The 27,571-nt window shown below is 31.6% G+C and overlaps 2 protein-coding genes across 5 annotated transcripts in view; one reads left to right on the top strand and one right to left on the bottom strand.

Annotated features, from left to right (window-relative positions):
* Etl1 (SWI/SNF-related, matrix-associated actin-dependent regulator of chromatin, subfamily a, containing DEAD/H box 1) overlaps window positions 1-453 on the top strand; it is a 46,049-nt gene extending 45,596 nt beyond the window's left edge. For both annotated transcript variants that reach the window (XM_067265440.1, XM_067265445.1), the window contains exon 19: window positions 6-453. In XM_067265440.1, coding sequence (XP_067121541.1) covers window positions 6-61 — 56 coding nt within the window. In that variant the 3' untranslated portion in view covers window positions 62-453. The remainder of the gene's footprint in view (window positions 1-5) is intronic.
* LOC136970966 (intraflagellar transport protein 88 homolog) lies at window positions 385-24,257 on the bottom strand. 3 transcript variants are annotated; one of them, XM_067265453.1, is made up of 21 exons: window positions 24,119-24,257; window positions 19,980-20,232; window positions 19,558-19,618; window positions 19,400-19,490; window positions 17,857-17,961; window positions 17,568-17,785; window positions 11,159-11,393; window positions 11,015-11,088; window positions 10,859-10,945; window positions 5,126-5,225; window positions 4,981-5,064; window positions 4,843-4,912; window positions 4,667-4,783; window positions 4,494-4,602; window positions 1,667-1,705; window positions 1,491-1,602; window positions 1,295-1,410; window positions 1,110-1,228; window positions 787-884; window positions 663-711; window positions 385-598 (listed from the first exon to the last, which is right to left on the bottom strand). In XM_067265453.1, the coding sequence occupies exons 1-21, from the start codon at window positions 24,191-24,193 to the stop codon at window positions 486-488; spliced, it is 2,325 nt and encodes a 774-aa protein (XP_067121554.1). In that variant the 5' UTR covers window positions 24,194-24,257; the 3' UTR covers window positions 385-485. The 3 variants fall into 3 exon arrangements, with proteins under 3 accessions (XP_067121554.1, XP_067121567.1, XP_067121562.1); XM_067265466.1 differs by having other exon boundaries at window positions 385-575; window positions 24,119-24,256; XM_067265461.1 differs by having other exon boundaries at window positions 385-586; window positions 24,119-24,256.
* Between the last annotated feature and the right edge of the window lie 3,314 nt (window positions 24,258-27,571).

Here is a 27,571-nt window from a genome sequence, read left to right on the forward strand (position 1 = left end):
TGTAGAAGGTGAAGACCCAGTGAGTGTAGATAAATTATTACGATCTGCCTTAGGACTATAAAAAGATTATGGGGATCATTTGCCATCTATTATAATCACAACCGGGAGGGACCATTCTTATACCACGTTATTATAAACTGTTTTGAAGTTTCAACAAGTTGTACAAGCAAAAGTTTCTCTGGAAAAAAGAAATATTTCAGTGTTTCAATCAATGAAAGAGAGGATCTTTCAGATGAGATATTTTAAAACTTGTGTCTGTCTCATAAGCATGCAAAATTTAATCTTGTACACAAAGTGGTGACAAAATATAATTTATCTAGTATTGTAATTATTGTGAAGGTGGCATGTTTGGTTTGAGTATCATCTAAGGTAGCACCCATCTCAAATAATTCAATGAAGGTTTTATTTTATACTTTAAGAAAAAAAAATAAATAAATAAATTTTGTCTCAGCACATTTTTTCATAGATACTAATCTAGATTGTCATTAATCTGGTAAAAGATCATTCACTTCTATGTCATCAAAACTAATTGCATTGCATTTTTTACTTGTGACTGAAGCATTATAATTTGTTAGCTGATTGGCATCTGTAAGAAGTTCTGTTATCTTATTGATAGATTTAGTCTAAAATTAATTGTACAATTTGATTTTAGAGAAACATACCATTGATAAAAGTTAATTTCTGTTGAAATTGTTCATACATTTTCATATCCTATAAAATTAACAGTTGCATAAACAAGCAGAAAATTAGTTTCAAATTTTTAATAATATGAACATTTAGGCTTACTTCATATTTCCAGTTTTCTATCTTTCTTAACTTTGTTACATATTCATCAGCTTCTTCTAGTCCTAAATCAGATGATATTCTGGCCAAAAATCTTAAAGCTGTAAGTATAAATTTACACATATGCATAAATCCTTAATATATTTGCAAGAATAAAACAAACAAGTTCAATATTCTGTTATTAAAAGTCTACTATTCTCTTCTATGAAGTACAGTTTTGGTAAGATAATTAGAATGCATTTTCCAAAATACATTCAAATTTTTTTAAATTTATTTAATTCTTACAAATATAATGAGAGGATACTGAAATATTAATTTTAACATACATTCTATATTTTGAGGGAATTTTTCATGAGCATCCCTATAAATTTCTAGAGCTTCATTATAATTTCCATTTCTTCTGTGACAACTTGCCATTAGCAAAAGCCATTTGGAATTATTCGATCTGGAATGACAATAACGAGGAATGATTTAAAGAATAGTTTTTTCAATAGAGATACTTTCAACTCACTCAATTCTTGAAGCTTCTCTGAAATATTCTATAGCTTTCTCATAAATCTGAATATCAACATAGTACACTCCCAACCAACCTAGAATGTCTACGTTGGACGGAAAATAACGATAGGCCTATTTTTTTATTAGATTACAAATGAATGATGTAAACAACTCACATTTTTTGTTTGTTAATAAACTAAGTAAATTTATACTTGTTCATAATGATGCAAAGCCTGTTGTCTGTCGCCTTCAGCATCATACAAAAAACCAATTCTTGATAACAGTTGGGGTTCAGATGGTACTAGAGAAAGACATTTTTCATACCTAAACACAAAATTTTATTGTAGAATAAAATTTAATTCTTTATAATTAAAATAAATATGATTACCATTTGATTGCATTATCAAAATTTCCAATTAACTCATATCTTGACTCAAATTAAGTTCTGTTATATTTGCTAATTCTGAAATTTTTAATTATATATAAAAAAAAAAAAAATTGTAAGGCAGTAACAATTAATCACTTTAAGATAAATACTGTATTCACTCTTTATTAAACAATTCACTTTTGAAAAAAATTTTAAAATATAATAGATTTTCATTATAATGTAGTGGTGGTTATATTTTTATTGTTATTCTGATATATACACCAGAATTATAGTAAAGGAAACAAATAAATATTGAATTATAAATTAAAGTTAAAATAAAGATAAGGTAAATACAGATAACTGAGTAATGCATTTAAAACAAAATTATGGATATTTAAATTTGAGATATTTAAATATCCTTGAGAAGAGTGATGTATAATAACTACTAATATTTTTATATTTTAAAATAAGTAATAATAAGAAAACTAATTATTTTATTACTTATTTTTTATGTAATAAATGTTTGAATCCTTTGTTAAAAATATTAATATTTTAAATCAACCTGTTGGGGAAAAATGCCATTAACTATTAAATATATGTTTATGTGAGGAATTATCACATTATGACTGTGACTGATCCTAATTTTGTCTATTATGAGCAGGTGTAATTAGCAATGTATTGACTGACTATCATGAGTGAAAAATGGAGGATGATATTCTGACTAATAAATTGTATCTGAACAGGTTTGGACTCAATCTCCTGTGGAATAGGCTGACAACTGATCAACGCGGTGTCACTGTCGACACATTCTAGGGAAACTAAGAAGATTTCATATTTTCATTTTCGTAAAGTGCAAAAATATGCAATCCACTTATCTAAACATTGATTTGGAAAAAGTACATATTCAGACGAGTCAATATAGTACAGGTACACAGCCGAACCAATTCCGACAACGGTGGTTGGCACCATCTTGATGGTCTGGCACCATCTTTAATCCATACAAAAGTACCAGAGGGAACTTGAAATTCCCGCGGCCGTCAGATTAGTTTACTGGGCGACCACAGATGGCGGCGTGTACAGGCGCACTTACATCATTTACACTACATTTTCTATTGGTAAAAATGAGTGTCGGTGGTGTCAAACACCAGTCCTTATCCATCCAAGATCAAACAGAACTGTTGAAAAAATGGACTATGGTGTTTCGGTGCGTAAGCTGTCGTTGAAATTATTATCGTGACCATGTTGGTCACGTATAATTTGCCGACCATTGTTGGTCCGGCAAAGATACCAGAAATTCGGTCGTGTACCTGTGTAAGATTTTTTTAGAATTGATTTTATATACTTTTTTTTTTTTTTTTGTAACTCTTTCCGCCCTGTGGGCACTAAGAGGGCCTCTTACAGCAAGCCCATTATGGGTTCGGCCAGGCCCACAATGGGGCGGCCGGGTGGTGAGGGACGGGAACCGACGTATCCGGATGCACCACCCCCGAAAAATTCCTGGGGATTTTTCGACCCGTCCGGATTCGATCCCGGGTCCCCAGGGCGGCAGGCTGCGAACCTTGACCGCTCGGCCATCCGGCCGCTATTTGATTTTATACTTTAAACGTTTTAAATGAAAAGGCAAAAAATTGAAAAATACAATTTTTCAACACTTCTGGTGAGTCATTTTGATGTTTCTGTTACTTTTTTAAATGCCGTATATCTCGGCGGATAAGACGATAGTTGAATTATAAAAAAGCCCCGAAAATCCGGGGTCGTCTTATAGGACAGATATAAATTTCAATCTAATATTTTTTGTATAAATTAAACCATTATAGTAAAACGGACAAACCGTAATTATTTACTAGTAGAGAGTAGGGCATGTCCACAAAATAAAATAACCCATACGACGTTTTTGTGAATAGTCAAGATCATTACCCGAATCAGTGCGAACGTTTGCAACAATCGCAAGGCAGAAAATAAAATTTGTTTATTCGAAAAATTACGAATAGGACATAATTCCGTATACGCTATACAGTATTATTATCCAGAAGATGATCGCCGATCTAAACTAAATTCATAGGCCGTTGATAGGACAGATATATGCTAAAACTATAAAACTTCGACGAAAACTTATACCTCGTCTTATCCGCCGAGATATACGGTAATGATTAAAAAATTGACAGAAACATCAAATTATTTCAAAAAATAATATTTTTTAAGAAAATTATAATTTTTCTACTGTAAATGCCACTAAAATTTTTGTTTTTAATATACTCGTATATACAGATAATAGGTTAACAGAACACAATTATAAGATTTTTAAAATGCATACATGATTTTTCTCAAAAATAGAAAGTTGTCATTTAATGTTGGCTACATTGCCAAATGTTAAAACCAGTTGAGAGGCATGTAATTTGTGGATAATACAAGAGTTGGAACGTAGTTCCTATTCTTTACCCATTTTGGCTGATTTCACTACAGTAAAAGCCAAATTATTCGTGTAATGGGTGTAGCTGTGTCCAAACAGAGTCTAAATGTGCTGATGCCTTGTAAATCAATGTCATTTAATTGATATTGATTTCCTTGAATTTCCTTTTTTCTAAATACATTACAGCTTTATTAACTTCTAAATCTTTTCCACTTCGGAAAAGAAAGATAATTTTAACTGTTCAATACAAATTATCAAATTTTAGTCAAATACAAAGTATTCGCAAAATTATCAATTGTTAATTGCTACATATATTTATGGATTATTATTATTATATTAAAAATTTCATATTTATACTGTTCTGTTTAAGTGTGGTTTTTATAAATAGAAATTAAAACTATGGGATTTATTATTATATTAGACAAAACTAAAGGATACATTTCGCCAATATGATATAGGACTTGTGGATGAATTTGAAGAGTAGCGTGAAATTTATTAAAGCATACAAGAGCATCAGAAAATCTTCCAGATTTTTTGTAAGTTAACCCTAAAATAAGATATAAATCAATTCAAAATAGTATGTTTGACCCTATGCTGCTGATTCTAATTACCTAAGTTGTACAGAGCTTCTAAGCAACTAGCATCACGGATGAATGCAGCAGTATAGAAACGTATAGCTTCGTTGTAATCTTCTTTAGCCAGTAAGCAATTTCCCTTGTTAACTAAAGCTTTTAAGAAAGAAATGCGTCATTAAAAAGAATTATGTGAATTTAGAATATTTACATACCACCCGAATTATAATGGTTGGCCCTAACGGCTTCGTCTGCATAATATTCAGCATTTTTAATGTCTCCTTGCTGTAAGTAATATTTCAAATGAAACATCTGTATAATATAAATATTAATGAAATAAATTTATAAATTACCAGAAAATATATAAAAGAAAGGTTGGTTGTAACTGTTTCAAGTATTCTAGGATCATTAACGAGCGACTTTAACGTCTCAACAGCCTACATGAAAATGAAAATTGTCATTTATAGATAAAAAAATATTTATCACTGCCAATTCTACCTGGGTGAATTTTCTTTTTTCTAAATACATTACAGCTTTATTAACTTCTAAATCTTTTGCCAGTTCGGAAAAGACAGATAATTTTAACTGTTCAATACACCTGGAATTCAAAATCCACACAAATTATCAAATTTTAGTCAAATACAAAATATTTGTAAAATTATCAATTGTTAATTACTATATATATTTATAAATTATTATTATTATCATCATTATTATTAAATGCTAGTTGAAAGCCTGTGGATTTTATCGAATTAATAAGATGTTATTGAAGAATCGGCTGGTTTTACCATTAGACGAATATAGGCGATCGCCTAGGAGCGTCAGTCTTACTCATAAAGAAAGAATAGATCGTTGGGTTGCAATTTGAAAAATTTGTAGACCTATAAATTCTCATAAATACCTTCTGTCTGCCCTTCCTTAATCTCGAGAACGGAGTTAGATACATGAAAGTCGAGACCAGATGTGGAAACATTAGGGGCAGGAGGCCCGATTAGCTATATACGAACTTCCGATGCAAACCAGAAATCACGTTATTTCAATCCAAAAATTTCCCAAGAAAAGAGAGAGATGACTAGCACGACTCCATTACTAACGGAAAAGTATGATGTACAGGGGCAAGATACTATTAATTTGAGGTGAAGACTAAGGATGCACCTATAAGCAAAATGGCCGATTACCGATTAATCGGCCGATTAGTGTTAATTTATTGTATTACAGTAGAGAGTCATTTATCCGAACACCGGTTATCCAAACGCTTTCCAGTCGGACTGTGTCGTGCTGAATCGAACTTTTTTGATACTAGATTTACTTCTAAAGTATCATTTTTATGTTTTTATATTTTTCAATATATTTATTTTGTTTGTACAAAATAAAGAAATAATTTTTAATGATACAATAGCCTCGATTATTATTAAAAAAATTTTCGTTAGGCTTAAAATCGACGAAAATTCAACACGAAGCGACACGCAACGGAGAAAAATTTCAACATCGGACAGATTAATATATTTTTTCGTACATAATCGGTTATCCGAACAACCCCAGTCCCCAATTGATTCGTATAAACGACTCTCTACTGTAATAGGTAGTTATATCATGATTATTATCGCATGAAATTATATATTCTTAATAAAAAGATAAAATTTCATATGATAAAAATAATTTAATAACAATTTGTCATAAAAATAATTTTCAATATGAAGCTATTTTTTTCTTTTTCAGATTTACGTATTAAATTAAAACGATAAATTATTATTTTGGAAAACTTTTTAATTTTAATTAATAGCCAAATCCAAATCCCTCATGGCTTCCAGTATTGCTTGGAAATTTTTTAGGAAAGATAAAAACGAGAAGATTTTCGAGTTCAATTTGTGCCAGGCTTCTATATCGAGAGGTAGAAAAAATGCTAAAACTTTTATCACTAAAAATATGATAAATCATCTGAAAAAATGTCATCATGAAAACTTTTTAAAATAAACTTAAAAGATGAAAAGAAAGTTCCGAAACGAAAGAAGCTGGATGTTTATCAGTAACAACGGAAACTCATATCCAAAGACAAGCTACTTTAACTCAATTAATAGGGAAGAAAAAATTGTGAGATATAAATGTTCAACGATCCAAAGAAGTTCATTACTTGATTAGAGAAATGATAAGTGTAGATATACAGTCATACTCTGTTGTGTCTGATTTAGGATTTCAAAGATTACTAAAAGAAATCGTTCCTAATTACAATATTCCCAACAAAAAATATGTTTTTGAAAATATCACCCCTGATATATTTCAAAAAGTTCAGTCAAAAATTCAGAAAGCTATTGATGATGCAAAATATATTTCTTTAACCGCTGATATTTGGACAGCAACTACAAATAATTCTCCATTTTTAAATGTAGCAGCCCCACTGGTTGAAGGATGATTTTCAGCAAGAAAGAAAGCTGTTTTGCGAATTATTACCTTTGAAGGTTCCCACAAATCACGAATCAGTGAACAGATAAACATTGTTCTTGAACAATATAGTTGAAAAGTGAGAAGATTATTCTTAGTACTGAGAGATTCTGGAGCAAATATGGTAGCTGGAATCAGGAATTGCAACTTAGAGGTATTATCATGCTTTACACATACACTGCAGCTGACACTAAACGAATGCAAATTTTCTCAACAAAATGTGAAAACTATAATCACAGTTAATAGAAATATTGTCACACATTTTAATCGTTCTGCTGTAGCTATAAGCAAATTGGAAGATTTGCAAGACAAGTTAGGTTTGCAGAAACACAAATTAATTCGAGATGGAATTCTCGCTGGAATTCTACATACTACATGTTGCAAAAGAACTTGGAACAGCAAAAAGTCCTTGTCACGTATGATATAGATAATAAAATTTCCACGTTGAGCACATATTAGTGGTCTCTCGTTGAAAAAATTGTTCTACTTTTAAAACCATTCGAAGAAATTACTGTGGAAACCAGCAACCGAGAAACCACCTCATCTTCAATAATTCACACAATAGAGACTGAAATTATTCTTATTATCAAAAGCAAAGGGCAGTAGACAATAGGACTAGAAAATTCAATAAAAAAAAAAAGATTTTCAGCATATATAGAAAACAAGTCTTTATGCTTGTCATCTTTATTAGATTCAATATTCAAAATAAAATAAAAAAAAAAAAAGATATGGTAGAGGAAATAAAAAGACTGGCAATCGATAGCTTAGATAATGTTGATAATTCAAAATCTCAAGAAGAATTAAATCCTGAAGTTTCCATTTCTGTAGATGATCAAGATGGAGGAGAATCTCTAAGTTTTTCTAATTTATTTGATGAATTAGCTTCTGGTAAACGAAAGAATGAATAAGAGCATATTTTTAAAAAGGAAGAAAAAACGAAACAAACGAACAAGCGTTTCGATCAAGAATTAGAAAAATATTTACATTTACCTTTTATACAAAGACATAGTGACCCATTTTTGTGGTGAAGTTCAAAAAAACTTTTTCCTAATTTTAGCAAAATAGCTATGAAATATCTAAGTGCCCCAGCATCTTTCATTGAAAGTGAAAGAATTTTCAGCACTGGAGATAACATTTATGAGGCGGCAAGAAATAGGCTAAGCTCTGAAAATGATAAAATTCTCATGTTTTTGCATCACAATTTAAGGGTTTTAAAGTTTGAATATTAAATTTTTATTGGTTTTATACATTGGCGTATCCACGATTTTGTTATGGGGGGCGTAGTAGAGGCCAGCCTAACACAAAATGGAATTATTTCAAATTATTGTTTATTAAAATGAAATTTCCATAGGAATCGACAATAACTTAACACATAATATGAAACTTCCTTTAATCATACGTTCTCGTAACATTAATATCAAACTCTAGCAATGCGTTAAACAAAAATTAACCATGAATTATTTTTTTTACCATTCTATAATATAGTTCACCGTCTTAGCCGCACGGCTAGCCATTGACCTTTTTTTTTTTTTTTTTTTTTTTTGTTTTAGGCGTCAGAACTTCTCACCTTTCACATTCTGAGGATATAAGGCAGTATTGCGAATCCATGCGATCAATTATTAGAAGTTAAGTAGCTAATATTGAGAGATTAATCGCGGACTGCATAAATTCATTAAGCGGGCTGTTTGTTGATCATGTCAGATCTAGACTTTCAGTGGATACACTACACTTAATTAAATTAGTTTCAGCTTTCTATTTCTTTTTGCAAATCGGCTCAACACTTTTTCGGCTGTAATTTTCTGGGGAGGGGCACCTGGTTAACTGGGGGGCGTGCCCACCCATGCCCCTTCCTGGCTACGCCCATGGTTTTATATATTTAAAGTTTAAGCTTTAAATAAAGAGATAGCTTTGAATAGGTTATATTATACCTTATAATATGTATTGATAAAAGAAGTAATTTAACTTAAAATTTTTTTAATATTCAGTTTGTCATGTGATATATAATAAATATATAACAAATTTATTATTTTTTATTACTAGCCTTATACCTGACATTCTAACAAAAATATTAAAATGCAAAATTGGCCGATTATTTAAACCGATTAATCGGTGAAATGGCCGATATGGCCGATTACCGATTACTTACCGATTAATCGGTGCATCCTTAGTGAAGACCCATATATTTTAAATTTAAAATATTAAAAATTGCAGTCCGGCATTGTGACGATGTCACAATAAATATTGCAACAAAATGCTCGCTAAATTAATAAAATTTTTTTAAATGTTCATAATGATATGTGGATATTTATTTTAAAAAAAATAATAATAATATGGGCCTATATCAGGGTGGCAAACCTTTCTGAGCCTGCGTGCCATATAGTAGGTACACTTAACTTTAAAGATGATTGTGTGTGCCAAAGTTTTAGACTTCGAATAACGACATTTAAAGAAATTAAACGAATATTCTTTAATTATAATAAATGTACAAAAAGCTTATTGAAAAAAGGATGATTGAAAAAGACAGATGATCAATAGAAATCGTATGATACGTTACGTGCCAGATGATTTCTCTATACGTGTCACTTTGGGCACGCGTGCCATAGGTTCGCCATCCCTGGCCTATATGATTATATAAAAGACAGTGTATAGGGGTGTTCAAATTTTCCTTGCCTATGGGTGTCTGATACCTATGAAGAATAAGAAATTTCAATTCATCACCTATTTCTGGCAATGATTAAGAGGAAAAAAAAATGTCTTTTACGTTATTTTTACCATATGATTTTGTCTAGAAGTTTTATAAAAGCAAATCTAGATATTGCTAAACGAAAGAATGTCCAGTATATATCTGTATACTGTACTTTTGTTGATAGATAAAAAAATATTAAAAGTCTTCCCTTCTCCGAATACACTTGTATTGCTAAGTCATTCAATAAAAACAATATAATTATTTTTGGATTATCCATTATATGATGCATTCTTTCTGTCACATTATTAACATAAACTTGCGAAAAAAAGCTCCCCCATCAGAATAAACGTCTTTTCGTTTTGCAATCTATCATGGTAATTTTGTTAAAAGAATAAAAGGATATCCCTTACTTCTAAGCTCAAAGTTTTAATAAAAGTCATTCACTAAAACCGAATACTTTTAAATTAATACTCAAAAACAAAAATTCGACATTAATTAAAGCATTCTATAATAAAAACTGGCGTTAATCCGTTCAATTACCACTCACTGGTAAATTTCAGAAATTCCGAATAAAAATAGATAATCCAATGAAATGTAGTTTCGGATTAATATATAATTACGAAATCGAAGACGAGCAGAAACTTTACCGAAATATTTTCAAAACTCCGAAAAAAAAGAGTGGTAATTGTAAAGTATAGAACATAATGTAATAAAAAAACTGCAAGGAAAAAAATGGCTGGCTTCCTCTGCCAAAAAGACTTTTTTTTTAGAATTTTATGGTAAATTTTCTTATCAGCACAAGGCCATGTTAACATTTTAACGATAATTTATTTTCCATTTTTTGTTTGCTTTTTATTTTGTTCAAAAGCATCGAAGTAAATTATTATTATAACACACAAAAATTACCCCAATACAAAATGTTTCGTGAAAGAGAGAATATTTTTTTATATTCACAAAAACCTAAAATAATTAAATGATTTTATAATTGTGAAATATAGAAACGACTTTTTCAGTTTATTTGTATATAAAAAATTATATGAAAACTTAATGCTGATATACCTAATAAGTTAATTTTAAATATCATCAGAAAATAAACGAAATCATACCATTCATATCCAGTAGAAAAATTCGAAGTTATGACGGGTGCAATTAATTTCGAAGCAATGAGTATGATAGATTCGGCTTCGTGTTTCCTAAAAAATAAAATATTTACATGTTCAGTATAAAATTTTAGCAGTTCACAAATACGATATTTTAATTACTTCTTCTGTTCGAGTTTTGCCAGTGTGTCATTTCGAATGGCTTCTGTTACAAAACAATGATTTTCGCCGATTTCCTGTAAATGCAAAGCAGAAGTTAGGTTTTTGGTAAAGATGATAAGTTTTTATTTAAATTATAAAATTTACCATATTAGAAGTACAATTATTCTCGTGACTCATATAACCGAGTTCGATGTTAATGAGCTGTTGAAAGCAATATTTCATTCCGTTCTGATCTCTGAGAGAATAATAGCAGAGAAGCAAGTTTAAACAAGTCTTGAAATCGGGTTTCTCGTTCATGATATATGCGTATGAAGTTATTGCCTCGGCGAAGAGACCCATTTGAACAAATGCAAGTCCTATATTTCTCATTATTTTTATTCTTAGGAGGAAAAAAAATTATATTATACATAAGTCTGCTATTGACAAAACGTACGAGAAAACTTAATATACGTGGGCAGAGTGAAAAAAAATGGTAACATCTATAACACAAAAGCTTTATTTAGAAATGAAATTAACGTTCCTATTCTTCAATATAATCACCAGCCAGGGTATTCCAAATATATGGAAGGTGACAAATGCTATCGGCAGATTCTTTTTAATTTATAGCTTTTTCATTTATTTATTCATCAACTACTGCCTGAGGAAACCGCTGTCTTCATTCCTTGATTTTAGCATTTTAGCACTGGTGGTTAGAGAAATATGCTCTCGAGTGAGGGCGAAACTGTTCTATTCTTTATGGTCTCGTGTGTATCGTCTGTTATTTGCATGCTTTCTACAGTAGAATATTCGAATTACTAGAAGAAAACTTGGAATTTTACCCAGGGACATACAAACGGAGGCGCTCGTGGGGTCAATGCGCCCATCCAGTTATTTTTTTTCGGTCGGAAAAAGATAAGGCCAGTAGCAAATTTGATTTTTTAGAGGAAAACTCCTCTCTGTAATTAGATAATAAAATAAAATTAAATCAGAAGAGATTTTTGTAAAATACTACTGTCAGCGAGTAGTTTGAACCAACAACTATTAGGAACAGCTTTTGTTATTTGCAAGTATTCCTCTTTCAACAATAATGCTGCCATTATTTTTCACTCACCCATATATTTTATAATCTTTTTCTCATTTTTACGGTATTATTATTTCCTCCATTTTTTTTTTTTTTTTCATTTTTGACTCTGTCTGTTCTGTGGGCACTAATGTAAGAGCCCATCGTGCTTTCGAACAAGCCAACAATGAAGTCATCTCCATGTAGTGAGACGAGGCCAAACGTATTTTGAACAAATCGCTCATGAAAACTTCCTGGGATTGTTTGCTTGGATTCGATCCCGGGTCCCCAAGAGCGGAAAGATGACGGATAAGGCTATCATAACAATTAAAAAATTTTAATTGTTATCATAGTCTTACATTCACTTTATTAAAAGTGTAATTATTAAAGCATCACACACTACAATAAAAATAAAGTATCGCATACGTTAAGGTATCCAAATTTAGTTCATTTAATAATTTGCAAAGCAATCATTGTCGTCCGAGTTTTTGATTATCTGAAGTATTCTTAGTCTTTAGATATTTCTCAATTTGAGAATTTCGACTAATTATTTTCTTTAAGAAAATACTCATGTAATCTATATCCAACGACACTTAATTGAATCTCTGTTTACTTGAATACGGCTTAAATTATGTAAACTTAATCTATATACACAGAGTTAACTTAGTTGCGATAGATGGTTCCTAGAATTACCACGTAAAGTGAATACGTTCATAAAGAAAGTTACTTAAAATATATTTCAATGGAGGTTGTTTAAAACAATTTCCGCATTCGTCTATGTACTGAAAAAGTATTTTAAGAAACAAATTGAAACATGTAAAAGCATATATTTAACGAGCAATTATTTATTGTGACATTGTCACAATGCTGGGGTGAAATTTTTAATCATTTTTATCATTTAAAATATATGCTCTCCGTCTCGAATTAGTAGTGACTTGCCCCTGTACATCATACTTTTCCTCTAATAATAGAGTCGTGCCGATCATATATCTAACACCTTTCGGGGGAAAATTTTTGAATTGAAATATAACTTTCAGTTTGCATCGGAAGTTTATATATAGTTTAATCGGGGCCTCCAACCCCTAATGTTTTCATTTCTGGTCTCGTCTTTTAAATACTGTTCTCGAGATTAAGGAAAGACAATGGAGATTTATAAGTCAACAATTTTTTTTCAAATTGCAGCCCAATAAAGTTTTTATTACCGGGACAATAAGTATGAACTTAGAAAAATTACAAAAAATTTTCTATTAAAACTGTCCATCTTTTAATCCCTTCATACACCAGCAAGAAATTTTTCGTATATTTTTAAAGTTTGTTCGTAGAAAAATTATAAAAAATTTTCTAAGTTCACATTCAATTTGGGGGTTTTCGCGTTCATTCGCAATTCCAGGCGCGCGCAATTTTTTTTTGTCCCTAAATTTCGTTAGATGCGCTCAATCACATCAGGAAGTATGGAGTTGTCACTTTGAACTCAATGTATCTTGAAAACGAAGTTATAGACCCACATTCCTTATTGCATTTCTGAGAACGAACTCAATTCTATAAGCCACATCGACCTTGGGACATCGCGTGATCTGCACGATATCGCTTTGTCGCATATTCTCGTACTACGATCTTGTATCTCGAAAACAAAATCATAGCTCCCCATTTTATTACATTTTTGGATTCCTCGCCGCAATTAATGGAAAATGACAAAGTTTTATCAAAATCGAACGATCTAACTTTGAAAACGAACGCAATTCCGTAAGCCTCGTGGAAGAGGCTTCGCTATGTTCCACCTCAATAAATCATTTGATATTGCAAGCACAGATTGTGTAGAAAGTTGTCAATGTTGTAGATTAAGATAGATAATTTGGATTTGTTTATAACGCATTCTGGCCTACTTAGGAAATGCGTTTGTAAGATTAATTATTATTAACTTTACATGTGCTAGATGGAATGAAAGAGGAATAAAGGAAATAAAAAGATACATGGAAGCAAGGATAATACATACAATACATACAAGACTGTTATAATTTTTCCATCTCTATCTTCATTGAAACATATAGAAATCATTGTTCTGATGATATTAAACAATTCTATTTGTTTAATATCAACAAATCTGTTATTCGTTTTGTCGCCCGAGAAACATGGGCGTAGTATCATGATGATTTTTGCATATAGTTGTTATAAAAATTTTTAAAAATAGAAATTCTATTTTACTTGTTAAAATATTTAATTAAATTATTTTATTTTATTGACATTTAATTAATGCAATTATTGCAGTCTAATCTCTTCTTCTGCAAATTTTGTAGCCTATATTTAAAATCTTATTCAGATATTTATTTTTGATGTCCCATTGTTTTTTTAATTCTAAAATATACATTTCATTTGATTCACCAAAAGTTGTTTTAATAATGATTATTTCAAAATTACTGAATTAAAAATGCTACTTTTAAAAAAATGAGATGCATCTATCTCAAGTGACGTTAATTCTTTCTAGTTTAATAATTAATGTATATAAAACAAATAAAATTCAGTTCCAGATAGTTCTCTTAGTTGATTAAAAAGTACCACCGACTCAAAAAATATTTATCTGTTATTTATTCTTCCTTCAACCTTATATTTACTTTACTGAACTAATTATATATATACGTACATATTAAAGTGGCGTGCCGGAAATGGATTAATGGGACTAGGCTAGTCCCCTAAATTCCTTGATGTAACGTCTGAATAGCAAATTCTAACAAGTACAATTTGCGAAATAGCCAATATTTTTTTTTCAAAAGTTAGGATATTAAGTAAAAAATAAATAGAATACGTATTTACGATAACAAAAAAAATGTAACTGAACAAATTCGATTAATTACAATTAGTGGGAGGAATGAGCCTGTTGATCACTGCACATTTTCTCAAATCTCGAAATCAAACTGGACACAGCTACCCTCATTTCCTTTTCCACATTGATTTTCATGCAATGCTTAATTTTTATCACAGCGACAAAATCAGCTTCGCACAAATAAGATGTACAAATGGAATTAAGATTATCTGAGCTTTACCATTCTGAGCTTCATAAGGAATATTTATCTTTTACTGACATCAAAACTTCAGTTAATTCTATGCTGCTAAATTGTTTTGAAGATTCTCTTCTTATGCAGCAATAAATTCAGATGGAGCACTGGCATTAAATGGATCTTAAATCCGTGCAAATTTATCGATATTATTATTTTGAAAGTATTTCTCAAACCAGGTGTGATAAATGTTCTACAAAAATAGATTTCATACCTCGAGAAAAATCAATTCCATTGGAAGTCAAAAACTGTTGCAACAAGGAGAAACGTTCTTTTCCTGTCTTCATTTATTTTTCTTTTCCATAAATTTAATTTTTTTTATAAAAACTGAAATGTTCTTAATCGACTTCAAAAGATGCCAAATGCTCTGAATCTCTCAGATTCAGAGCATTGGGCTTTTCAAAAATATCACATAAGTATGCTAGTTTTACCAAAAAATTTTCATTCACAAAATTATCGGGATACTTGTGGTCTTTACAAAGAACAAATTTTTACTTTAGAAAGAAATCTGTTCCTCTTTAAGAAGAATATAAATTTCCGTCGCAGTTCAAACGTACGAGACAAAACATTACCTCGAGAGAGCGATGGCTCTCTCGTGGTAATGTTTTGTACTTTCTTGAAGTGCTATAGTACAACAAAGACGTGTGCTCGGTCCCACATTCTCACATAGATTTTTGAAAAAACTTTCCTTTAACTGCAGAGTTTTTATAAAGTTTACCACATTTACTACATATTCTAAGGCCTGGATCAATGTAGGAATCAGATATTTTGATGCGAGTGCTTCCCTATGAATAACACAATGAGTCTACAGTGTATCAAGATCTTTGCTTCAAAAAAGTGCTTGCAATTCTCCATAACACCCGGACATAGAACCATCAGTACCAATGCATTTGGTCCATTCCAAATTATTTTCGGATATAAAAATATCAAGGATCTCGAACAAAGTCGTGAGCTTTATCACCAGCAATGATACTTTTACAAAAGAGAAAGTCTTCTACAATGTTATTACTATCTATAAATTGTACATAATAATAATAATGCTCACTTGATTTGCTATTATTATGTTGGGTTAAGTGAGATATACTCGGTTAACACCGGTGGCTGTGTACTATGCCGGACCAAAGTCAAGACATAGTAACCAAAACAGAAATTAAAGAAGTGTATCAGTGTGTGTGTCTGTATTCAGGAATTTTCTCACAATATGACATGTTTATTATTATTATTATTATGTCCTCATCCAGCTGAAACCCAAATTCCTTCCCTTTTATTTTATTTTTTTCAATTAACTAAACATTGGAGGTCCTTTGCCATGTGCTGTATTCTGCGACTGATGGTGTTATTGGACAAAGACATTTTTGAAAGCGTCTTCCCAGCAGACTCACCGATCATAATGTTCACCATATCTACAGCAGCCGGTAGAATGAGTTTTTGTGCGATGGTATGAGGCTTTTTACATTTTGAGATTCTTGTGCGTCACCTTTATTACTGAGTTAATGATTTGCACCGGGTCTGCTAGATGTCGCATCTTGAATTGAAACTGAAATTATGAAAATTTTAAAATATTTTGTGGCGCCAGTGTGACGAAGCCGCGGCTCCCTAGAGCGCCGCGGCACACACTTTGGGAACCCTGCCCTAATACACAAACCTCCCTGCAAAATTTCAGAAGTTTCCGACAAAAGGCGTAGAAGTTATTAAGCTTCGGAGAAGGTAAACAACATCGTGCCTCCCGCACATACACTAATATCCATAAATACAGGGAAAAAACCCGAATTTTTTGCATTCTCGACGTTTCAAGTTTCCCTGAATCCAAAAATGTAAAAATCTGGGGTGGGCAGTTTTTGACCGATCGTCATATTTTTCTTCTGTTATATATGAGTCGGGAAAGTAAAATTAATGTGCTAATAATGTGGGAATAAAATAAATTTTTCAGGTGTTTAAATAATAATTGTTATAATGTATGAAAAATAGTTTTGAAAATTGTCACTGCACGTCGCTGATATATTAAATTATGAATCACGTTATATTTATTGAATAGAATCACTTATAGAGAAATTTGTTTTTACACATAATTTTAAAGGCTAATATTATCAGTAATATTGATAAAGCAACTGATAAAGCAATAAATAATTATTTATTTCAATTATCATCTATTAATACTTTATAGCCTTTTTGGTGTATTATTAGGTTCAACATAAAATCTTTGAATCAATTATTCGTTCTGTTTTGAATATTTACAAAATCACAAATTACTCAGTGAAATTGTTAAAGCTTTCGCGACATGGATTAGTTTTCCATTACATCATTTTTACTGTAGAACATTTGAAAGCTTTCCTCAAATACATATTTGTATTTTACATGTATATTTGTATATACATGTTGCTTTAAATTTTGCCATATTCATTGTAAAGAGATTCAAATAAGAGTACATAACTTTAAAATTGATTCAAAAAATTTTCTTACATACTTTAAACTTTGATAGATAGTTGGAACTTGATCCAACACCATCCTATATGACTTGATAGCTTTTGGATAATTCTTTTGTTTATAATATATATTTCCGATATTAACTCTTAAATACGTGGAAGTTGGAGAAGGAACGGTACGGATGAGAAGTCTGTACGTTTTAAGAGCATCCGGATAATTCTCATTTAGCATATACTGATTAGCCAAATTTGACAATACCTGAAAAAGTGATCCTTGATTAAACATTGATAAGGTTTCGACGAAAAACAGCTATCACTTTCGAAACTTACACACTGCGTCAAGACCATATCTTTAGACACGTTTACAACCAATTGTTCTCTATAACGATCAAGACCTTGGTCTTTCGTTGCAGCTTCTTTTGCTTTGTCCAGAGCCTTTTCGATAAATTGAATCGCATAAAATAATTTAAATTTTATGTAATACAGTTAGTAAATGTAATTAATTTTTCTAATACAATATAGGAATGATAAAAATTGGTAAATATTAAAATTTCATTAATCAACAGGAATAAAATCCATTCCATTATGCCAAAATGTCACTATTTTAATTAATACTTTGATGCATTGGCTTAAACAAATAAATTCTGGCATTAGTAATCAAAATAAAGTAGTATACAAAATAGTAAACAAAATAAATATTTTCCAGGGGAAAAAACCTCTGACGTCATTTATCCTATCTTTATCTAGGTTCTAACTACACGGACAAATAGAATTTTGTGTAGTCTATTATTTCCTATTAAATTAATCTATATGTATTTCATACAAGTAACTTACATAAATTTCTCTAAAAGATTTTATTTTCTAATATCTAATAACGATAAATTTTTATTACAATACGATATCAGATTTAGTGGTTAGGTTAATGTAGAAGGTCTCCTAGAGTCAAACCAAAAATATTTTTCAGATGAACTTATTTTATTTACATTATTTTGTTTAACTTCTGGACTGGTGATCGCAATTTTATCATAAAGTTTATCACACTCGAAGTCGCAGTTTTATAATTAGCATTGCTTTCGTGGTTTCAATATTTAATTTCGACCACATAGAATTTATGAACGAAAATATTCTTTCTACAGAAACTGTAATTCTTGAAATACAAAAGACTAATTAGAGGACTAACAAAGAGATTATTAAAATCTTGGAATTCAAGATCCTTTTCGTGAATGTCATTAAATATTTTAACCCATCTGTCAGCTATGTTGATTTTTTCTTTATTCTATTTCTTCAAGTTTATGGGTATTATTGACTTCTACTAGCGCCTATTTATTGAATTGTCGAATTCATCTGTTTCCGTTCATATAATATGCTCCTTAAATTCGTTCAAAATCTATTTTATAAGCTACATTTTATTCCATTTCTTTTTCGGCAGTAGTCATTCAAATTTATGACCCGAATCAATGAAGAATAAATATTTTCCAATAAATCATGAGCTCGGAATACAATATATAAACGTGTACAAACTAGAGAAATGTGTTTCGATTTTCAAAAAACGGGACAAAAGTAAAAATTTTACTTAAACAACGGGACGGCCGGAACGTAACAAGGCAAACGATATTGTCCCGTTCAAAACAGTATGGTCAGCCTATGCTCACTTCATACGAGAAAAAATTGGTCTATCTATCTAATTTTGTTTTCCTATCTGAAGTTAATTTAACCAGTTGTAAATATGTTAATTAAATTTAAATATTTAATTATTCGAATTATAATTGTTATTCCAAACCAAAACAGAAAAAGAAAATGATATTGCTAAATCTATGAACTAAAAATATATACATACATATTTTAACTTCGTATAAAGTAAAAATCTACTTACTGTTTTCAAATCGCCTTCAGCAGAAACTGCGCAACTTTCTTCTATTAACTTCTCTATTTCTTTTTCAAGCTGTTTTATGTATTTCCGAGGACTAATAACGAGCGTAAATTTTCGTGTATTAAAATAATATGAAAAGGTATTTGTACACATTTCATTACCTTTGCTCATCTTTTACCGCAGAAAAATCCGATTTTCCAAGCTTTAACTGCGACAGCATTGCTAAGAATTATGGAAAATAAATAATACTGTAATATAGAGCCTAATCATACGCAAGAGAGAATGAAAAAACTTTGGTTAAACTTTGGCAGAGGAATTGATTTTCCCGAAATTTCATACATAGAAAAAAAAAAACACAAGTACAGTTTTGTTTTTAATTTGCCATCAATGGTAACTTATTAATGTTCTTGCTTTCTCTGTCTGTTCTTGCTATGTTCTCGTTTTTCCCGAATTTTTTCACTATTTTGCGTGAATTTGGGAAAGCAGTTGCTCCTGCCCCGACTCGTAATATCAATCCGAACCAATGCTGATATAATAATAACAAACTAGAGAGAGAAATCTAATAATGCTAGTAGTCTATTACCTTTATTTCGAAATGGAGTAGACCTATATCCTGCTGCAGTTCTCGGAGTCATAGGTTTAGACAAATTAGTTGTAGGTTCAGGAGAAGGATATTTTCCCATGTTTACTACGGAAGAAACCATCTGATCTGGGGTCATTGGTCGTATTCCTGTATTCTTATTACTGGAAAATGTCTTGTAATTTATAATAGGGGTCGCTTCCGAAGAAGGCTCGATCCTAAGTGTTGTGGTATTTAACAGACTTCTTTCATATTCCTATTTAAACAGTACATTAAAATATATTATACACGTAATCTCTCGTACTCGTACAAATAGGAATAATTAGCTAAAATTAAATATAGTTTAAACTACATTAATAATATCTGTAATTAAATGCAGACAATTTTCATTTTATTTTTCAGAGCAGTAGATCAGAAATTATATAAAAGCTACTAAAATTAATGGAAAGAAATTTGTGGATAATAAATATACTAAAATATTATTTTAATTTACTTGTTCTATTTTAAATAAATTAATTAATGCCAAATTATTATTATTTTTTAAAAGTCAATACGTAACCAAAATTTTTTAAGGTCAATAAATTTTAATATTTTAACTGTTAAAAATATTATTACATTGTAGTTTCTAACACTATTTAAACGAATGATTGTGAAAAATACCGAAAACTTTGAAAGAAATAATTTAAAATTTCAAAAATTTTAAAGAAGAACATTAGTTATAAATTAGCATTTAAATTGAAAACTTAGAGAAAGATTTCGAAAAATTGAGAAAGGATTGCACTATCAATGGAAACATTGCGAAAACAAGCGCATCAATTTAGAAAATTATGAGAATTTTAGATAAATAGAGGAAACATGGGGATACTATAGATTACCACTTATGGAATTTCGGGTCTTTGAGTATATATCTGAACTCAGGAGACCGAAACGAGTTCAACGATACCCTACTTTTGGACCGGAGACGAAAAATAATAAAGTTATCATACTTTTTTCCAGCGATCGCGCGATGATAGGGAGTCGCGTCGCTCTCTCCGCTAAGTCGGCCTCGCTATCGCAATCGGGAGTCGCGTCGCTTGCCGTTAAAATTGCGTTTAGTAGACGTTTCCTCCTTTTTTTTTACTTTGTTCAAGAACTACCGTGAATCAATAACTAGTGACGTTTAGCACATGGCAGCCTGCCGGCGGCTCCCCTCCGGGAGGTCAGTCGGGAGTACGAATAGTGGGAACGGCTGCCATAAGTAACATTAACCGAAATGGCGATCGCGCGATGATCGGAAGTCGCGTCGCTCTCTCCGCTCTCGTATCGCGTGTTTAACCCTCCGGGGATGACCGTAGTCCGACGTCATGGTTTGCAGACTTTACCGCAAGATGGCAGTACTAGCAACTATGGTGCCGTCTTCGTGAGAGCATTAAAAAAGTATGGTAACTTAAAAAGTGTGATAACTTTTTTATTTTTCGTCTCCGGTCCAAAAATAGGATACCGTTGAACTCGTCTCGGTCCCCTGAGTTCAAATATATAATCAAAGTCCTGAAATTCCATAGGTGGTAATCTACAGTACACCCGGAAACATTTCAGCAAACTGATTGAGATTAACTGAACTGCTCGAGCAAATAATATAAAGCAAACAAAGATGGAGATATTTTACATATACTAATATACAGTAGAATTTCGTTTTAACAGATCGGAAACAACAGATTTCTCGAAAATAACGAATGTTTTCCCCAGGTCCCGCCAAATTAATGTTTTAACAATTTGACCTCCTTTTAATAGATCCGTAATTCGGAATAACGGATTTTATTTCTAACCTATCTATTGTAAACTTCACATTTTTTAAACGTTTAGTTAATATTTGGCTGTTTCCAGGAATTTGTAGAGTTCGATGATGCACTTGTTATATCTGGGACAATTGAAGAATTGTACGAAGAGAATCAGCAAGCTGATACAATTGGAGTAGCCATCCAACGTTCTGACGCTGGTCCAAGTGTAATGACGAAATTTAGCAAGGCTCTCGAGTCTTTCCAAGTTATAAAGACCTTCCTGACGAGTTTCTGCATAACGAACACAGTGGCGTAGCGAGGGAGGCAAGGGGGTGTATCATGCACCAGGCGCCACTCGCGGAGGGGCGCCCAAATGGTTTCCAAGACAAACTATATGTGTTTCTGGAGGGGGAGGGAGCCAATAAAGTGTCGTACCCCGGGCGCCAGTTATGTTCGCTACGCCACTGAACGAACAGATTCCGAATTTCCGCCTAATTATTAGCAATGTATACTACATGACATTGCTAATATTAAGCGGTTGTTATATTCAATAGGCAGAAAAACGGCATCAAAACAAATCAAGATGGACGAGTTTTTTTAGCACTCGTGAAGTCAAGTGCTAATGAATATGCTTACTTTGCCTCTTTTTTGTGCTTACAATACATACAGTTTCGGTCAGCTTTGTCGTACAGTACGGCATAATATACGATCTCGTAACATATGTGTTTCTATAGAATAAAAATTCTCTATTCTTAAGCAACTGAATAATTTCAAGTAAGTTACAGGTAGGTTCTTTCACGTAAAGGTAAAAAAACGGAAACTTTTCGAATAACCGATGTTTTCCTGGGTGTGCGAGAAATCCGTTATTCGTGATATAATGGATTGATCTATTGAGTCCGAGCGATCCACGAAACGAAATTCTACTGTACTTACAATCGTTTTAAGAATAAAAATGTGTATTATTATAGTTATGTTTTAATATGAATGATTTATCTCGTATCAAAGTTAAATAATAAAAGCTAACAGAAATAAATCATTTTGAAATAACCTATATATAATATTATCGTTTTAAACTTTCATTTACGAATTCCAGTGTAAAAATAGTAGTTCATTCACTTACATTTACCCGGGATAAATGTGGAACATCGTTTAAACGGATTTCTACGGTAATAGAAAATTTGAAGTAAAGACATGCGGATAGGCTATACTGTACTTAAAAAGCGTTCAACATATGTTTAAAGTAGCATATTTAAGTTATGATCACGATTTGTAATGATAACGAATAGTGAACTTATATCAGTTTTATTTCGGTATATTTGGGCTTACCAGGTAAAAAATTATAAATGAAGAACAAATTGTTCGGAAAAGGAGTTGGATTTGTTTCAATTTGTTTCATTACAGATGTGTTTCAACAGGCTTGAAATAAAAACGTAATAATTTAATGAAATCAATACAGTGATACCTCGGTTTTCGTCGATAATCCGTCCAAAAACAATCGGCGAAATCCGAAACAGACGAAAACCGAAGCAATTATTTCCATATGAATCAATGTAAATCCAATTAATTCGTTCTAAACCCACCAAAATACATTTTATTGAGAATAAATATAGTGTTTAACACTAAAAACAATACGAAATTAATAGCGAGGTTGAGGCCGAAGTTTTAAACGCGAAAACGTGTACGTCGGGCGTTCAACACCGCTTTCCTGTAAGCCTAGAAGTTTGACAATGGCGTTTGGAATGTCGAGAATGATTCCACTAGCGTTTAAAACTTCGGTCTCAACCTCGCTAATATAAAATGAATATAAAAGTGCCGATTTCACAATCTTAATGTCGCTCTCGTATTTTTCAATGATTTCCTTCAACTTCGATCGTGTTCCTGGCCTTCTTCGAAGAGCTGCTGGCTCTGGAAACTTTCTTTGGTCCTATGATGGAGCAAACAGGAAAGGAAAGCAATGGAATTGTTTGGCTAGAGGCGCAGGGTAATGCTCACACAACGAGAAACAACGCCACACTGAGCAGGAAAACGCGAGGATCGTCCTTTGTTTTCGCAAAATTAGTAGCGAGACCACGCGGACCCACCGACAAAATCAGAGGCAAATTTTTCGTAGAAAAAATTGACGAAAACCGAGATATTACTGTATTTTGCTACATAAAGAAGTTAATTATGATTCGGAGTTTGTTAATGTTAACATCAATTATTGATGTTTTCTAGAGAGAAAATTTTTTTTAAATCAAAATGGAAGACGTCATCAAAATGGAGGCTTGTGGATACTTTGTTTAAAATGAACTTATCGAGATTTTCTACTTGCAATTACAATAAACGTAAATATCGAAATCTTATTATATGCAAAAAACATACACGTTAAAACATCGAAAAACTTACATTTTTCGTTAAACGATCATAATCATTGTATCCGGAATATAAATCGTCGTCTTTTTCTGAATGATTATTTTCCATTTTCTTCGACCAAACGACGAAAAATCTAAGCGTTCAAATCCATCATGGCGTCATTAGAATTATTATTTATTTTTTTATTTAAACTATACACTAAATAAATAGCCATGAATTATTATTAAGAAACTGATATTTAATAATATAAATTAAAATCGGCAAGCGTACTTGATAAAAATTATTATAATAAAATATTGAAATTTTGATTGGCAACGTTACGTCGATAAGTTATTCGAAAATCAGATAATGCGTTGATATTTTAATGTTAGGGACATTACTTTTTCCTAATGAAAAATAGACTTTAAATTAAAATTTTTACTATTAATTCAACGAATATTAATATAGAATAATATATTGCTTTTTGCCCTTGATGCTATTTAACAGTCTACGACGGCTGGATGGCCAAGCAGTCAAGGTGGCAGCGTACCGCGCTCGGGAACCCGAAATCGAATCCGGACGGGTCGAGAAATCCCCAGGAATTTTTCGGGGATGGTCCTTTCAGAGCCCCGACCCTCACAACCCGGTCGCCCCATTGTGGGCCTGGCCGAACTCATAATGGGCCTGCTAAAAGAGGCCCTTTTAGTGCCCACAGGGCGGAGAGTTAAAAAAAAACCACTTAGTCTAAATAAATAGACACATGTACCGAACATACGGGCTTATCACACCAGTGAATGAGATTAATTCACAAATTCTTTAAGGATTTTTAACATCTTAATAATATAACTACAATAAACTATGGCTCTTTTAACATGTACTGTACAGTACATAATAATGAATACTCAAAATGCATTTCGGACATAATAATTAGTCCATCTACAGTCGGTAGTCATTATAAAATACATTAAAAGGCAGTTGTAAACATGACAACTTCATAAATATCATAGATGATATCTCATAAGTGAAATAGGTTTACAATCATCATTTCTTAACCTCGGAACACTAATACGAATTACCAAAATTAATATTTCTATAATTAAAATACAGTACTATTAATGTAAAGCGAGAGACATGTATGTACTGTACTTACAATAGAAACTTCGGCTGAACTGACAGAAACATCTTATAACAAATGAAATACTGCGCTAATAGAACGCACTCTCACTGCTAGAGCATACAGCTAATTTGCATATTTATTCATTCAAGTGTCACTATTACGTCATTAATTATTAATTTATTTTTGTTATTATCAATAAAGTCATACCATCCTACATCTAATCTTACTCCCAAATTGTCATTAATTCTCTACCGTCTGTTAAAATACTTTCCAAATCTTTGCAGTGTTTTAATAGTGTTTCCTTAGACATGGTTTTTATCATATATATTTATCATATATATAAATCATATATATTATATAAGAATTGAAAATAGTTACTACGTTGACTGTTGTTCAAATGTAGCATCTAATGCATTTAGTGCTTGATCAATTGTAAAAACTATCTTACATATTTCTTTGGGTTCTTAGATCCGTTCAATTCGTGCTTCGTAACAGGTTTCTTTCTTCTTACGTGTTGTGGTATTGTTGATTCAAAAGTAGTCTCAACGTCAATTTCGTCAGCCAGTTCTCTTGCATCAACAATAGTTTTATTCAAGGATTTATCCGATCGTATAAGATCCTTATAAAATTATTTTCAGTAATGTAAAAGATCAAGTGTAGATGCTAGATCGAAATCTTTTGTCTGCATCAACTTGCTTAATGGATCAATACAGTTTAATACTTTATACCAAATAACTACTTAACACAAATTTAAACAGTTTAGTATACTTTAATAAACCCGAAGCTTCGTCTCTTGTTAAATTATCAATTTTCTGGTTTTCATAAATGCTTAGCAAAGCGTCTTACACATCTCCCATATGAAATCTTAAAGGCTTTAAGACATCTACCTTACTCCCCATCTAGTGTCACTCAATGGTTTCAAATTTAATCCATGGAAATGTTTTAAAAGTATTGCCCATCGAAAAGTAGATGCAAAAAAAAATAAATAAATAAATAAATTTTTGGACCACATTGAAGAAATTAGCGGTATTCGGGGATGCTTTTGCCATATCATTAATCAATAGATTGAGGGAGTGGCTACTACACGGAACGTAGAATGCTCGCGAATTTAAATTTTTAATTTTACATTGCACTCCTGCTTTATCACCCCTCATATTGGACCCGTAGTCATATCCCTGCCCCGTAATATCCTGCAAAGTAAAATCCAAATCCTTAAGTTCTCCAATAATAATTCCAGACATTTGTTTCCCTATTGGACCTTTCAACTGGAAAGAAGTCCAAAAAGCTTTCATTAATTTTTATTTCAACCTCATTGGAATCAGATTTATTACTTGAAATATATCTGATTACAAGAGTCAATTGCTATACCTTTATGAAATTTTAGATTGCACTCCTTACTAAGGTCAGGAGTGCAATCTAAAATTATGGAATGGTATTTGGCTTTCTTTATTTCAATAATACAATGGAATTTTATACTTTGATGCAGCAGGTCTACTATCTCGTTTGTATATTTTTCCCGAAATAGTGTGTTTCAGTCTCCTCTTTTTTGAGCACTCTACGCAGTGTTCTTCCATAATGGGATCAAATTCAGATAGTAGCTCAACGATTATTAAAAAGTTACTGTTATTATGCTCAAACAGCTTGTCGCATATACCTTGAAAGCCAGACAACTTTTACAAAGCATTTTAGTGATTGCTACAATTCTGAGAAGCACCTCGTACCAATGGTTTGTTTCAGCATTAATTCTTTGAGCAGCCACATCTATAGTTTTTCAACGCTTTAACCTTTAACTCAGTTTTAGCCATGATTTTTGAGCCTGAATATGATTTTTAGAAATTTCATGGTCTTTTAAAGTTTCAACGAGGTGCTTCCAACTTTTAAAACACTCTTTTGAAAAGGAACTGATCACGCAGCCGAAAAGTTTGCAGAAAAAGCAGTATATGTTGTTTTTTTTTTTTTTATAGACAACACTGGCCAGTCTCTTACAACTTACTTATTGGTGAAAATTCGTGTATAATAATCTGCGCTAAATTTTCGACCAGTGTCAACGGAATGAAATTTGTAACTACACAATCGCTTAGATGGCCCTTGCCTTACCAAAAAACTTCTTTCGGCATCACCTAAAATTCTTGGCCACAACGCTGAATCTGTACTTAAAGTTTGTAGGGCATCTTCCAATTTTTATAGTACAGTACTTTCATTTGTTGGTGGAGTGGTGTCAGTTCCGGTTATCAACAGTTTAGAAATAACGCCCATTTGTTGGTTATTATCACTCTCTGACGATTTCGTGTTTTCTTTTATAACCAAATTTGATGTTGGATTTTGAGTCGTCTTTTGTTTTGATACTACCAGACATATCTACTATATAAAGCTGAAAACATGGACAGTCT

This window comes from Centruroides vittatus, unplaced genomic scaffold, assembly GCF_030686945.1.
Source record: "Centruroides vittatus isolate TY-2023 unplaced genomic scaffold, ASM3068694v2 contig_1050, whole genome shotgun sequence".
Classification (NCBI taxonomy): domain Eukaryota; kingdom Metazoa; phylum Arthropoda; class Arachnida; order Scorpiones; family Buthidae; genus Centruroides; species Centruroides vittatus.